The sequence below is a fragment of the Microtus pennsylvanicus genome, chromosome X (assembly GCF_037038515.1).
Source record: "Microtus pennsylvanicus isolate mMicPen1 chromosome X, mMicPen1.hap1, whole genome shotgun sequence".
NCBI classification, from domain to species: Eukaryota; Metazoa; Chordata; class Mammalia; order Rodentia; family Cricetidae; genus Microtus; species Microtus pennsylvanicus.
Genome location: NC_134601.1, coordinates 88,892,073 through 88,904,501, shown reverse-complemented (window position 1 = coordinate 88,904,501; position 12,429 = coordinate 88,892,073). Strand labels below are relative to the sequence as shown.

The following is a 12,429-nucleotide window of genomic DNA, read 5'->3' as shown; positions in this document are numbered from 1 at the left end:
CACAGCTTCTTTCCAGAGAGGCAGACTGCTGCTTGGAGATTATAGCACAGATGTTTGTCTCCTAGGAATACTTGTGCCCTTCTATTCTTCCAGCAATGGTCAGAAAAGAAAATCCAACCTTTTGAAAGTTTCTTTTTTCATATATACCTTGTCTAATATGTAGTAGATATCAAATAAATATTTATGGAGTGAATTACTAGACAAAAAAGATATGAAGTAAATAGATAAATATATAGATGTTTTAATAAAGTGTGGATTTTATTCTTTCTTTCAAAAATCGTATCACAGTTATTTATTTGTATGTGTAGTCGTGGGGGCAAGGTCAGTGTCACCGCACTGGCTCAGGTCAGAAGATGGCTCGCAGGAATTGGTTCCCTCCTCCCACCCCGTGAGTCAGGTTAGAAGTCAGGTTGTCACACTCGGCAACAAGTGCCTTACGTGCCGAGCCTTATCACAGCTCCAGTTTGCCTTTCTTTTTGCCTGTCACTTTCCTGGCTCAAGCTGGAAAAGGAACTGATTCTGCTCTCCCGTGAGCTCCCTGACTGAACTGTGTGTAAGTATCTTTTATAGGCCCATCTTTTAGGCCATGGAGGCTGAGGGAAACCCGGGAGGTTTGTTGGAATGATGTTTTCATGTGCACATCTAGTGACTAGCAGCTATATTACGCTGAAGCCTGTGCTTCATCTTTGGATGACTTAGAAAGCTCTAACTACTGCATCACTTACAGTTGCCGGTACCCGAGTCTTCCTGTCAGCAGAATGTAGGGCTCTCCATGGCAATCACTCTCAGAATTCAAATATTTATTCCATTAAAAAGCAGTAGGAAAACAACTTTTTTTAGGAAGCAGGAGACCTAGATCCAGCCAAACCTGAGCCCTGCCACTGGCCTGCTGTGTGCAACTGGGTAACCCCTTTCCTTATTCAGGCCTCGTGTTCCCATTTTGCACAATGAGGGCTTTCAAACTGGGTTCTCTGAAAGAATTCTAGCTCAGATGTGGTTTAATTTGGATCTTCTAATGCAGTGTTTTGTACCGTTCTGCCTGTACACCAAGGGATGGTTCGCGAGTCGGGCAAGGGGCTGGAGATTGAAACACATGTGCATGCGGGCACACACGCACACACACATGCAGAGAGAGAGAGAGAGAGAGAGAGAGAGAGAGAGAGAGAGAGAGAGAGAGAGAGAGAGAGAGAGAGAGAGAGAGAGAGAGAGAGAGAGAGAGAGAGAGATCCTTGAAACAAGAATGTCCCCTTTTCTTGTGTTCCAGGGCAGCTTATATAGGGCCCTCCTTGACTAATGACCATGTCCTAGCTCTCGGGATTTTCCAGCTGCAAGTCCACCAGAAACCGCTCTGCTACCATCAGGAATTCATGGGGGTCTCGTGCTCAGAGCAGCTGCAAGCACAGGAAAACAAATTGTTTACTCTGGCAGGCAAGGGGTCATAGAAAATTCAGGGTCTAAGGGCCACAGTCCCCAACAGTGTCTCTAGCGTGGTTCAAGAATCTCTGGACCATTTTCTTTAAAAATACCCCTTTTCTTTCTTTTTTTTTTTTAGTGTTTTTTTTTCCTTTTTTAGTTTTGAGATTGTGTTTTAATTTCAACATTTCTCCCTTCCCTTTCCTCCCTCAAAAACCTTTCCTCCCTATACTTTCCTGGTCTCCTTTAAATTTATGGTCTCTCTTTTCATTAATTGTTATTGCATGCATATATGTGTGTGTGTATTCATATATATATAACATGTATATGTATTCCCAAATATATCCTGGTGTGTCCATATAAAGTTACTTGTATGCACGCTTTCAGGGCTGACCATTTAGCACCCAGCAGCTAATTGGTATGCTCTTCCCTGGGGACAACCACCTCTCCTGCTCCCAGTTTTACTGAGTCACATATAGTTCTTTGGATAGGGTTGAGGCTTCATGGGATTTCCCCCATGTATCTTGGTCTGTTCGGTTCATATGTTCCTTGTTCAGCTCATGTTGGGGAAGTCAAGGGTGAGTCTTTACTAGTGTAGCTTCTGATGTTACTGGGAGACACACTTTCACAGCACAGTCTATACGCAGAATTGTAGAGTTCAGTCCCAAGATGCGCGTTGATGAAGCAGCCTTCCTGGCTGCCGGGGCAGAACTTTTCAGGCACTCCCCTTCTACCTTCTCTGTTACAATCTCCACATCCCGCACCCTAAGAAAGAAGGCTTACTGCCTATGCCACTTACCCATCATAGCAGGCCTTAATGCCAGGTAGTGGAGACCCACCTGGACTAAGAGCCCTCATTTGTATGGAGAGGGGCAGAAGAACTGGGAACTTGTGTAAATGGAGACCCCCCCACCTTCATATCAGGCCTGCTTGCTCCCTTGTTCATAACGACAACAGCCCTGGGAGATGGGTAGAGATTTCTAGAATCCTAGCTTAGCCAGGAAACCCGGGGGTCCCTTCTAAGGTGATCACACAACCCAAAGTAGCTGGGGTTAGAATTGAACTCATGTAAGGATGATGATAAATCAAGGCTGCCACTGCCCTTCCAGGGCCAAGGAATCAGGAGCATCTAGGACAGGAAAAGGAGGAAGGGATTAGCATTTAAAGAATGTTCAGTGGAACCCAAACACATTATCTTATTAGCTCCTAACAGCACAAGTGTGAAGCCACAGCCGGGCTTAGAGGAGGGATGGGGCTCGGATAAAGGCACAGTGTTAAGAAACAGATTCAAGATGTAAGTCTGCCAGGCTTCAAGGCAGTGGCTTCTTCACTGATAGCAAATAACGTGTGTTGAGAACTTCAGTTATGCTAGTCGTAGTCCTAAGTCCTGTAACGCCGTCAGTTTAACTCCCCAACAAAATGGGTGTTCTTATTATCTTTTGCTGCACAGATGGGAAAACTAAGACAGCAGCAGGCCTAGGGCCACCCTGTTAGCGAGTAACAGAGCTGGGTTGGAATCTGGGCAGTCTACTTCTGGAGCTCATGGACTTGGCCACTTCAAGGCTTCACTCATGTGGAAGGTCAGGGTTGAAACGGAAGCCTGTGGCTTTCTAAGGCCAGTGTGGAACGCTGTGCCTTACTGCTTGCTGAATACCAAAGCCACAGAGGTTCTACTTCCTCCCAGGGGCTGAATCTAAAGGCAGAGATAAACTCCGGGGAACAAGGGACTATGGCCATCATCGAGGGCAGCCACAATCCCTAACCTATAGCAGTTGCTGCCTAGTTGTCCATGCTCAGGATTCTAGTTGAAGGGACAGAGGGTCCATATTCAAAGAGATGCTTTCTCTGTGCCTTGGTTTGCCGTGCCATGCAGTGGACCTTCTCCCTTTAAGCCTGCACTCAGCTGGAGGTGGCTGGGAAGGAGCCACTCGGTCTTAGCTGTTGCTATCTTTCTGACCTGGCCCAGCAGATCTCTATCTAAGCTACTTCTCAGACTAGAGCTGGGGAAAGGGTGGGGGAAGAGTTCCCCAGACTCCTCAGTACATAAACGGGGAAAGCGAGGGTCACAGGTAAGTTGTAAGCATATCTAGGAGCAGACTCTCTGAATAAACTTCAGGACAAAAGACACAGATAAAGAAAGTCCTCAAAGGCCGACAGAGGCATGCGCAAAGCAGGCATGGGGCCTTTCAGGGTCCTAGGACTTGGCCCTCTGCCGGACCGATTTGGCCTCTGAAGGGGAAGTGAGGCCACTGAGAGTAAGTTATTCTGGGCCTCATGGTGACATGCCCTTCCCCCAGAGACCCAAGCCTGGCTCTGTGCCATGGGGTCCCCAGGGGACTCTGGACAGCAGCCATGGCACCCTGCCTTCTGAGGTCTGGGGAAGGGTGGGTGCTGTGCGGAAGGATCACTGTTTCTAAATGGCTTTCTGCCCAGAAAGCCTCCAGAACTGCCCACTTCTCCGTTACTGCTGTTAGAACTGACTTCATAACATCCAGAAGGTTCAAGTTTAGATTTGGGGACTTGAAGGGCTCTTGGCATGGCTGCAGATTAAGGAGGGACATCATCTTCTCTCAGAAGCTGTTCATTAAAACATACACATACAACCTATGTGAGCTAGGCGAGAGCCGCTCTGCCCTGAGGCAGGGGAATGGATGAAACAGCCTTTTCTGTCTAGGGGGTGTGGTCTGACTTTCTGTGGACTCCCAAGGGGCAGTTCAGGAATTCTGAGAGATGTAATTGTCCACAATAGGGTTTTTCCAGTCTTGCCTTGTACCTCACTCCGTAACAAGAGTCATATCAGAGAATGAAAGCCCTAACCCTGCCTTTCACAGCCCAGTCAAGAACACTGAGATCCAGAAGGCAATGACCTCTGCAAGGTGCCAGACCGAGGCAAGATTGCTGGCTTTAGAACAGGGCTGGAGAAGGACCACTCTGATGTAGGGCCAGAGCTCCTGTCTGAAGGGTGTCCAAAGCCACAGACTTTCCCTTTCCACCGCCTGTCTTCACAGGTCCCTGGGCAGGAGTTGCTCCTCAGTCCCTTCCAGCACTCTCTACAGCTCGCTTGTGGTCTTGCCTGTGCCTGGAGCAGCCAGGGATAGCCTGTGTGTTCCTTGGTAGGCTAGGAGGCAAGCTGGCCAGTGTACCAACGTACAGGTGGCAGGATGAGCATGTAAGCCAGTAGACAGTCTGGAAACCCAGGCTGCGGAACTGTGATAGTCAGGGAATTTCAATCAGTGTCCGCTGCTCGGCCCAGCCAACTGGCTAACTGTGCGGAGTTTGAATCAGTGGCCCGCCTCCTGGTCCCTCCTCCTTAGCCAGTCTCTCTCCCTCCCTCCTTCCCTCTTTCCAGTCTTTTCCTCCCTTCACTCTCCCGAAGGGGCCTGCTGTTGAGCTGTTGAGCTGAGCAGGCTGCCGCTGTCTGCCTCTCCCCTCCCAGCACCGCTGATGGAGCACAGGGACAGGGCTGGCTCTCACAGAGCCCCAGGGCTCTTTTTGCTTTCCTCCTAGATAGAGGGTTCAGGCCCAGCAGAGTCCTGCTGAGCCCCCTGCAGCTTTACTCACCCCACCATGCCTCTGCTGGATGTGTTCTGGGCTTGCTTCAGGAAAGTCAAGGTAAGTGTCTGCTCAGCTGCAGCCCAGCCAGGGCCCCAGCTCATGGGAGAAGCAGGCAGCTGAGCCCATTGCACGGTTGCTGGGAAGGCCTGGTTAGCTTCTGAGACTGGCTAAGGCTCTTGGAGCCAGAGAGGCTTAGATTCAACCCTCACCCCTTGTCACTTAACTGAGTCTCTGAACTTCTACTTCTTTCCTATGGAAACGAGTAAGTGAGGTGGCTCTTTTTTTTTTCCACCAGAAAATTTGTCTCCAGATTGTCTCTTCCCAAGCCTGCCCCACAGAGATAAGATACATGAGCTCTTTGAACTTCCCTCTCCCAGCTTTAAAAATTAAGATAGCTAAACCAGCTTTGGACAACAAGGGCCTGCTGCTCCTGGTCACATAGCAGCAAATACTTGCAAACACGAAGGACTAAGGTGTGATATTTCTAGCATGATGCCTGGCATGTGCCATCCACATAAGTAATGGTGTGTGTGTTATTATTAACATTGAAATCCATCTATTGTGCCCCAGGTACCAGGGAGCTACACGGGGCTAAAAGGGTGTGGCTTGTATCCTTCAAAAGGAAATGAGAACCATGACAGATGTTCATCAAGCTGTCATTGCGTGTCAAACACATACTACATAGGCAGGCAGGCAGACAGACAGGTAGGCAGGCACTATATGTCTGTTGAAGGCCTACGCTAGCCTGGTCACGGGAAATTCAGGAGCACAGCGGAATCCATGGGAATGCAGAATGCAAGATTTCTTTTAAGTACCAAGACACTAATGTGTATTTAGAATCTGCTTGTGCCAGACCTGGGTGATCTTCCTCACTATCTAGTACTTTCCCTCTTTGATAGTTGTAGAGGAGACATTTGTAAGTGGCAAAGTGATACACCAGTACCCAGCTATGGCTGGCAGCATTGGGGTCTGTACTCTAAAGTCTGTGTTTTCCTTGATATAATATAGCTTCTCAAAGTACAGTCTGCTGGCAAGACTTTTGAGCAACTGGCCTTATTCTAAGATAGGATGGAAGACTTGCTGGGGCTCTTAGGAAAGGAAACTCCAGTCCACCCAGAGGGACTTGGAACGATTTCACAGGAGGTCACATCTGGATTGAGCCTGAAGGTGGAAGGAAGAGATGCAGCTGCCCTGTCACTCCACACAGAGAGGCAGGGAATCCCAGGCATCCTTAGCAGAAAATGCAGGAGCAATAATTGGCAGAGGGTGGCGAGTCTGGAAGTTGGTGCATGAGCTGATGATGATGGCGATGGTGCTGGTCCTGGTGGTGGCAGTGCTGGTTTTGGTGGTGGCGATGCTGGAGCTGGTGGTACTGATGCTGGTGCTGGTAGTGCTGGAGCTGGTGGTACTGGTGCTGGTGCTGGTACTGGTGGTGGTGGTGCTAGTACTGATGGTGCTGGGATTGGTGCTGGCGCTGGTGCTTGTGGTGCTGGTGGTAGCGGCCGGCTGAGAGAAGGGGAAGAATTCATGGTGGGGATCAACTGAAGAGTTGGAAGAGAGCTGCAAAGAGAGTAGGAGATGGGGTTACTCCTCAAAGACTTTGAAATTGATGTGGGGGCCCATGGTCTTCTTTTACTGGGGGGAGGGGTATTCTAGTGAGAACTTTGCCTATCTGTAATAGAACTGGGGAAAAGCAAAGGCAATGAAGTTTTTGTAAATATATATATTATATTATATATACATTAATTAAACTCAATGAAGTAGTCTTTCTTTGGAAATTATTGAACCTTTCCAATGGGGTTATGGTTCAAATGGTATTTCTTTTTCTTTTTTGACTTTTTGAGACAGGGTTTCTCCAAGTAGCTTTAGAGCCTGTCCTGGAACTCACTCTGTAGATCAAGTTGGCCTCAAATCCACAGAGATCCGCCTGCCTCTGCCTCCTGAGTGCTGGGATTAAAGGCGTGAGCCACCACTGCCCGTCCAAACGATATTTATTTTTACAAAATAAGATTGAGAACAGTTTTGTTGTCTGTTTTCAGCAAAATTAAATATTGTGACACTGTTTCCCTATATGTTTTAAAATCCTTACTCTTACCCATGAAATCCACAAGTTGAGGGTCTGTATTTTTAGGGCCTGGGGAGCTGATTTTACTAATGTACGCATCTAATTAAACGGATGGGTTTAGGAGAAGCACTCCAGCAGTCCCAGCAGGCAAGGGTGACATGGAAGGGTCCCAGTGGAGAGAAGGGTTAGGAAGGAAATTGCTGCAATGGCCGCGAGGCTGGGTACGGGCAAGGAGGAGTTGCTGAAGAGTTGGGTAGAATAATAAAGAAAAAGGAAAGGTGAATTTAAGGTGACTTCGGGGTTTGAAGCCTGAGAGGGCCCATCTGCTACCCCATCAGTGAACCATGCTAGGTGCTTCACTTGACTGCATGCATAGCCCTTTGTATTCATTAGCCCAGGGTTCTCAGCAAACACCCCTGATTCATGACAGGCTCTTCGAAAACACTAGACTACCGAAATGAAAAGAGAAGGTCAGAGGTTTGCAGCCCAGATGCAAGAAGCATATATGATTCCATGCATGCATGTGCCCATGAACACAGCATGTATGTGTGCGTGTGTGCACATTCAGCCATATACACATAGACGTACACAAGTATGTAGATCAGCAGTTCTCAAACTATGGGTCGCAACCCCTTCGGGGTCAAATGGCCCTTTCACAGGAGCCACCTCAGACCATCAGAAAATACCGACATTCACATTACAATTCATAGTGTTAGCAAAAATACAGTTATGAATTAGAAGTGAAAGTAATTTTATGGTTGGGGGATTACCACAACATGAGGAACTATATTAAAGTGTCTCCATGTCAGGAAGGTTAAAAAACACTAAGTAGAAACATGCACATACAACTACATACCCCCTCCAAGCACATGTATGAAGATATACAGATCCAGGCATATCCACAAAATTAAGTACAGTACAATATTACATGTGTATATATGCACATGTACATGTATGTGTAAGAATGTTTGCACACATACACACAGAGGCGGGGAAGGCAGGAGCACTGTTGTCATATGTGATCTTTACATATACAAAGTGACACATTATTAGATCGCAGGGCTAAGAGGCAGCTTGCCAGATCCACACTTAAACCTGAGCCTTCTGTCCCCTTTTCCAACGCTATTGCTTTAAGGTGCCAGTCAAAGGCTGGGTGCTCTGGATCTGTCAGCCTGCTCAGAGGAAGCTGCTGTTCTCAGAGTCGGGCCTCTCCACACACAGTGGCACAGCTGTGAAAAGGCTGCCTGAAGGTGAACCATGGCTGTGTAGAGCCCGATGCAGCTGGCAGACCCTGCCTTCTTGTAGCCTTGATACGGAAGCCAAGCCCCAGTAACTCCATACTCCATGAGGTTTTCTTTTGATTGGCTGAAAAGGTGAGGAGGAGGAGGAAGAAGAGGAGGAGGAGGAAGAGAAAAGCAGACAAACTGGGTGTAAGTTCTACCACAAACCTTCATGCATGCATTTTGGCTGTGCACCTTAGAACATGAGCTTTCTGAGCCACAGCCTACAGTCCTGAAGTATATTGACAGTGTTGGCAGTGCAAAGAAACTCAGTGAGCTTGTCCTGCTCAAAGCGGATTTCCAAGTAGTGCACTAAGAGCAAGCAAGGCAAAGGGCAGGGTTTATTCTGTGTTTGGAGAGTGAGGATTAGGGTCTCAGATCTTGTCCGATCCTTTGTCACTGTTAACCCTCAGCTCTCTACTTTGACCCTGCTTTAGTCTAACGACAGAACTGACTCATTTAGGAACAGAAGGCTAGCGATTCAGAAGCAAAGGAAATTACAGAGGTACAAGGGGCCAGTCCAAGTCTTAGAATTGTTTTGGGTTTCTCTCAGGAGCAGCCTAGGCAAAGGCATTTGGTTGTGAAGCAAGGCCAATATACAGTTTATAATGTGTCTCCCCTGAAGCCAGCAGGGCCAGGAAGGTAGATATGGCCACCTTTCTGTGCAATCAGCATGCATAAGACCCTATCTTCATACTGATGGGCTAACCATTTTTTTGTGACCTTTTGCTCCCCCCGCCCCCAGCACCTAGCTTGGTGCTGTGTGCATAATAAGCCCAGGCATGAGGCCTCTGTCTGTCAAGCAGAACACACCAGTGCCTAGAGGACACTAGTCTGAGAGGTAGAGCTCCATCTCTGTCATCATCTCTGGGTGACTTTGAGACGATTACATTTTCCTATTGTCTGATCCTTTTCATCCTCTTAAAATGTAAGTATGTAATTACGTAGTATCAGCTATAGAAAGGCCCTTAAAAGTCATCTATTTTCCCCTTCCAAACTACTCATGAGGAAACTGGGGCCAGGAGAGGAGTGATGTGCCCGAGGTCATGGATGGAGTCAGGACACAGGCTGATCAAGTGTAGTCTCTCTTATATACTATACTCTTCCACCTTGTGTTGTGAAATTCAATTGCAGCTTCTATCTGGTAAAATTTTACGATAGTGCTAGGTGGGGGTGTCTTTCCACATTCTACCCATACACGCACAGTGCACATATGTTCACATGTGATAACAACTCTCTTCTACCCACAAGCAGTCTGCAGTAGTTGAAGAAATCATGGCTAGAAAAGTCTCTTGGACACTGGGAAGGCTCTCAGCAGTTAGCCAGCCAGGTGTGGTCCAACACGGGTCAGCAAGTTGTGGCCCAGTCGCTATATTCATGGACTGAAGTCATACACTGTATTCATGCACTGAGTGCATCCGTGCATGGGGCTCTCCCAAATTCACCCAGGTGCATAGTCTCAAGCACCCTCTTTTGTAAATGCTCTTTCTCCTCTCCTGAGTACACACGGACTTCTAAATGGCTGCTCTTTTGTTTTCTGTTTATTTTTGTTCCATTAAGTTTAGGTCTCACTGTGAAGTCCAGGCTGCCCTTGAATTCACTATATATCCCCAGGATGGCCTTGAATTCATGTGAGCCTCTAAGTCCTGGGATAGGTGACCAGCAACCAGCTCTATGTGGCCGTTTGAGCAGCCATTCTGGTGACAGTAAGCTTTCCAGCTCACCACACAGCCTTGAACTCATGTGCACTCATACATTCTCCTATATGCTTGCTCATAAGCCAGGCCTTCTCTGCCCCCATGCCAACTCGTAGCATCTCATTCTTCTGGGAATCGGCCTGGAAGGATATGGGGCGTATGTGTGACAATGATTCAGTATTTCCACTCTTATCTTGCAGGACATCTCTGCTTTTTCCATTCCTTTGCCCTTATCTCTACAAACAGATACCAATCGCATGCACTGTGGACTGCTTGTGAGAGGGGCAAGGAGAATGTGGAGAATTTGAGTATACACAAATGTATACAAATGTTAAGAGCTAGGAAAGGACTTCTGGATCTCGTCTCTGCATTCCAGAGGTTAATAAACCAGTTTCTGGTGAGTGTGTGTATGTTTACATAAATGTGTACATATAAGCTATGTGTATGGAGTCACCTCTCAGTGATTGAATCCAAAAAAATATGACATAGACTCTCAGGTCATGAGAAAACTGCTTTAACGGAGCAGGGCAAAGCTCTCTGTCTCAGAGATAGAGTTCACTTCTGGGCTCTCTGAGCAGAGGTCTTCAGCCAAGTCAATTGTATCAGCTGAGTAGTGGGGTTTGACTCTCGACCTGTGTGAACGACCATAATGTGGGTTGTCCCTGCATGGTTAATTGTGAGTCCCTGATGCTGACTTAGGCCCCAGAGTTTGGAGTCAAGGGCTTATGGACTGAAGCAAGAAATAGGTGGTGGGATGTTTATTGGACTAGAAGGAGTTCAAGAGAAACTGTACTCAGGAAAGCTTTTTGGGAGACAAGTGGGCAAGGAAGAAAGCAATGGCTAACTGCCATATGTAAGTCAATCAGCCTTCTTGGGCCAGTCACTTCCTTAATGGAATTGCCAAGGAACTGGTAAATAAGAGCCTGACACATGGAACCAGATCTAAAGAACTGGTCTACTGATGAAAATAACACGGAAATTCCAGGGAAGATAAAGCTGGAAGCAAGAGAAGAAGGAGGTAGAGATCCAGGCATTTCCCCCGCCCCCCTGGATATAGGAGTTGGGAGCAAATGGTGATGGGTGGAGATGATGCTGATAAATAAGAATGAAAGATGTTGCTAAGGTTTTGTTGCTCAGGTACCCAGGGTCTTTTATAGACTGGACAAGTGCTCTGTCACTTAGCCTGAGACCTTGGAGCTTTCCTGTGGAAGTTCCACTTGGATGTTCACAATGCAGTCAGAAAGAGCAAGTATTTAGAGTGAGAAAGGATGTTGTTAATCCTTTTGTCTATTTGATCCACAACTTTGTCTTTAGGTTCTTTGGTGCCAAAATGTGGGCAAGTGTGTATGGCTGTGGGATGAAGTCTGCACCTGACACTAGGACTTTTGGGGGGGGGGAGAAATGGGGAAGACCATAGACTAAAAACTAAAGAAGGCTCAGACCACTACTGGCTAGCATTTATAAAGGACACGCTCTAGGGTCCACACTGTTGCAAGTCTTTCCTGTATATTAGCTCAGTGTATCATAACTATTACACTCTAAGACACTACTGTCATCGCTATCATCTTCATTGGACTGAAACCTGGACATTTTAGGACACAGCCATTATGTGGGTCACCACATAATGGCCACCTTGGACATTTCAATCCAGGTAATTTAGTTCCAAAGTCTGTGGTGGTCATATATAATCCAGGCCCCTGTTTCTCTGCCTACAAAACTTGAAGTTGGGTTAGTTACTGAGTCTTTTCTACTCTGATGCTTTCATTATCAGAGTTTTACACACACACACACACACACACACACACACACACACACACACACACAAACTTCAAGGTCAAATGAAATATAAAATACTGCTTTAAAAATGTCAGCAATTTCCACTCCAGTTCACTTGGGAGGAAGGAATGGAGCCCAGGCTCAGGGAAAAGCGCCTATATTGGTGACTCTTCCTCCCAGTAGCCCCTAGGGCCAGAGAACAGCTGGAGACCCAGGAAGCTATGAAAGCCAGGGTTTGGTTTATGTTTCCAAATCACTGGTGACAATAACAAGGAGCAGCAGCCAGATGGCCAGTCCTGGGGTTTGGAGTCAGAGGACTCCCGGGTAGGTAGGAAAGGGTGTTCTTCAACCAACCCCATCTCTCTGTCCAACCGTTCGGTGGCCACCTGTGCCTCTGACGCCAGGGAGCATACATCTGGGCCCGTGGCTTCTGAGGCTGAGGCTTCCAACACACAGAAAGAGGTGTGTACCTGGAGAATGGAGTTAAGGCCGGCTATAGGCAAACCTCTCTAACTTTCGTTCTGCCCTGAGCTGGATCACCTACTGAGACCTGGAGGGCAGAAAGTGGCTGTGATGAGACAGTGACGTAAAGGGAAGCAAAACACCCAGCTTCTGCCTCTTTATCTTTCCCCGTGCCTCAGTT

General features: G+C 47.3%; 1 protein-coding gene across 1 annotated transcript in view; it reads left to right on the top strand.

The window, feature by feature from the left end:
• The first annotated feature begins 4,760 nt into the window (after positions 1-4,760).
• The window catches only part of Stard8 (StAR related lipid transfer domain containing 8), a 77,195-nt gene continuing 69,526 nt past the window's right edge, over positions 4,761-12,429 (top strand). Inside the window, exon 1 of the mRNA XM_075957270.1 lies at positions 4,761-5,025. Coding sequence (XP_075813385.1) covers positions 4,981-5,025 — 45 coding nt within the window. The 5' untranslated portion in view covers positions 4,761-4,980. The remainder of the gene's footprint in view (positions 5,026-12,429) is intronic.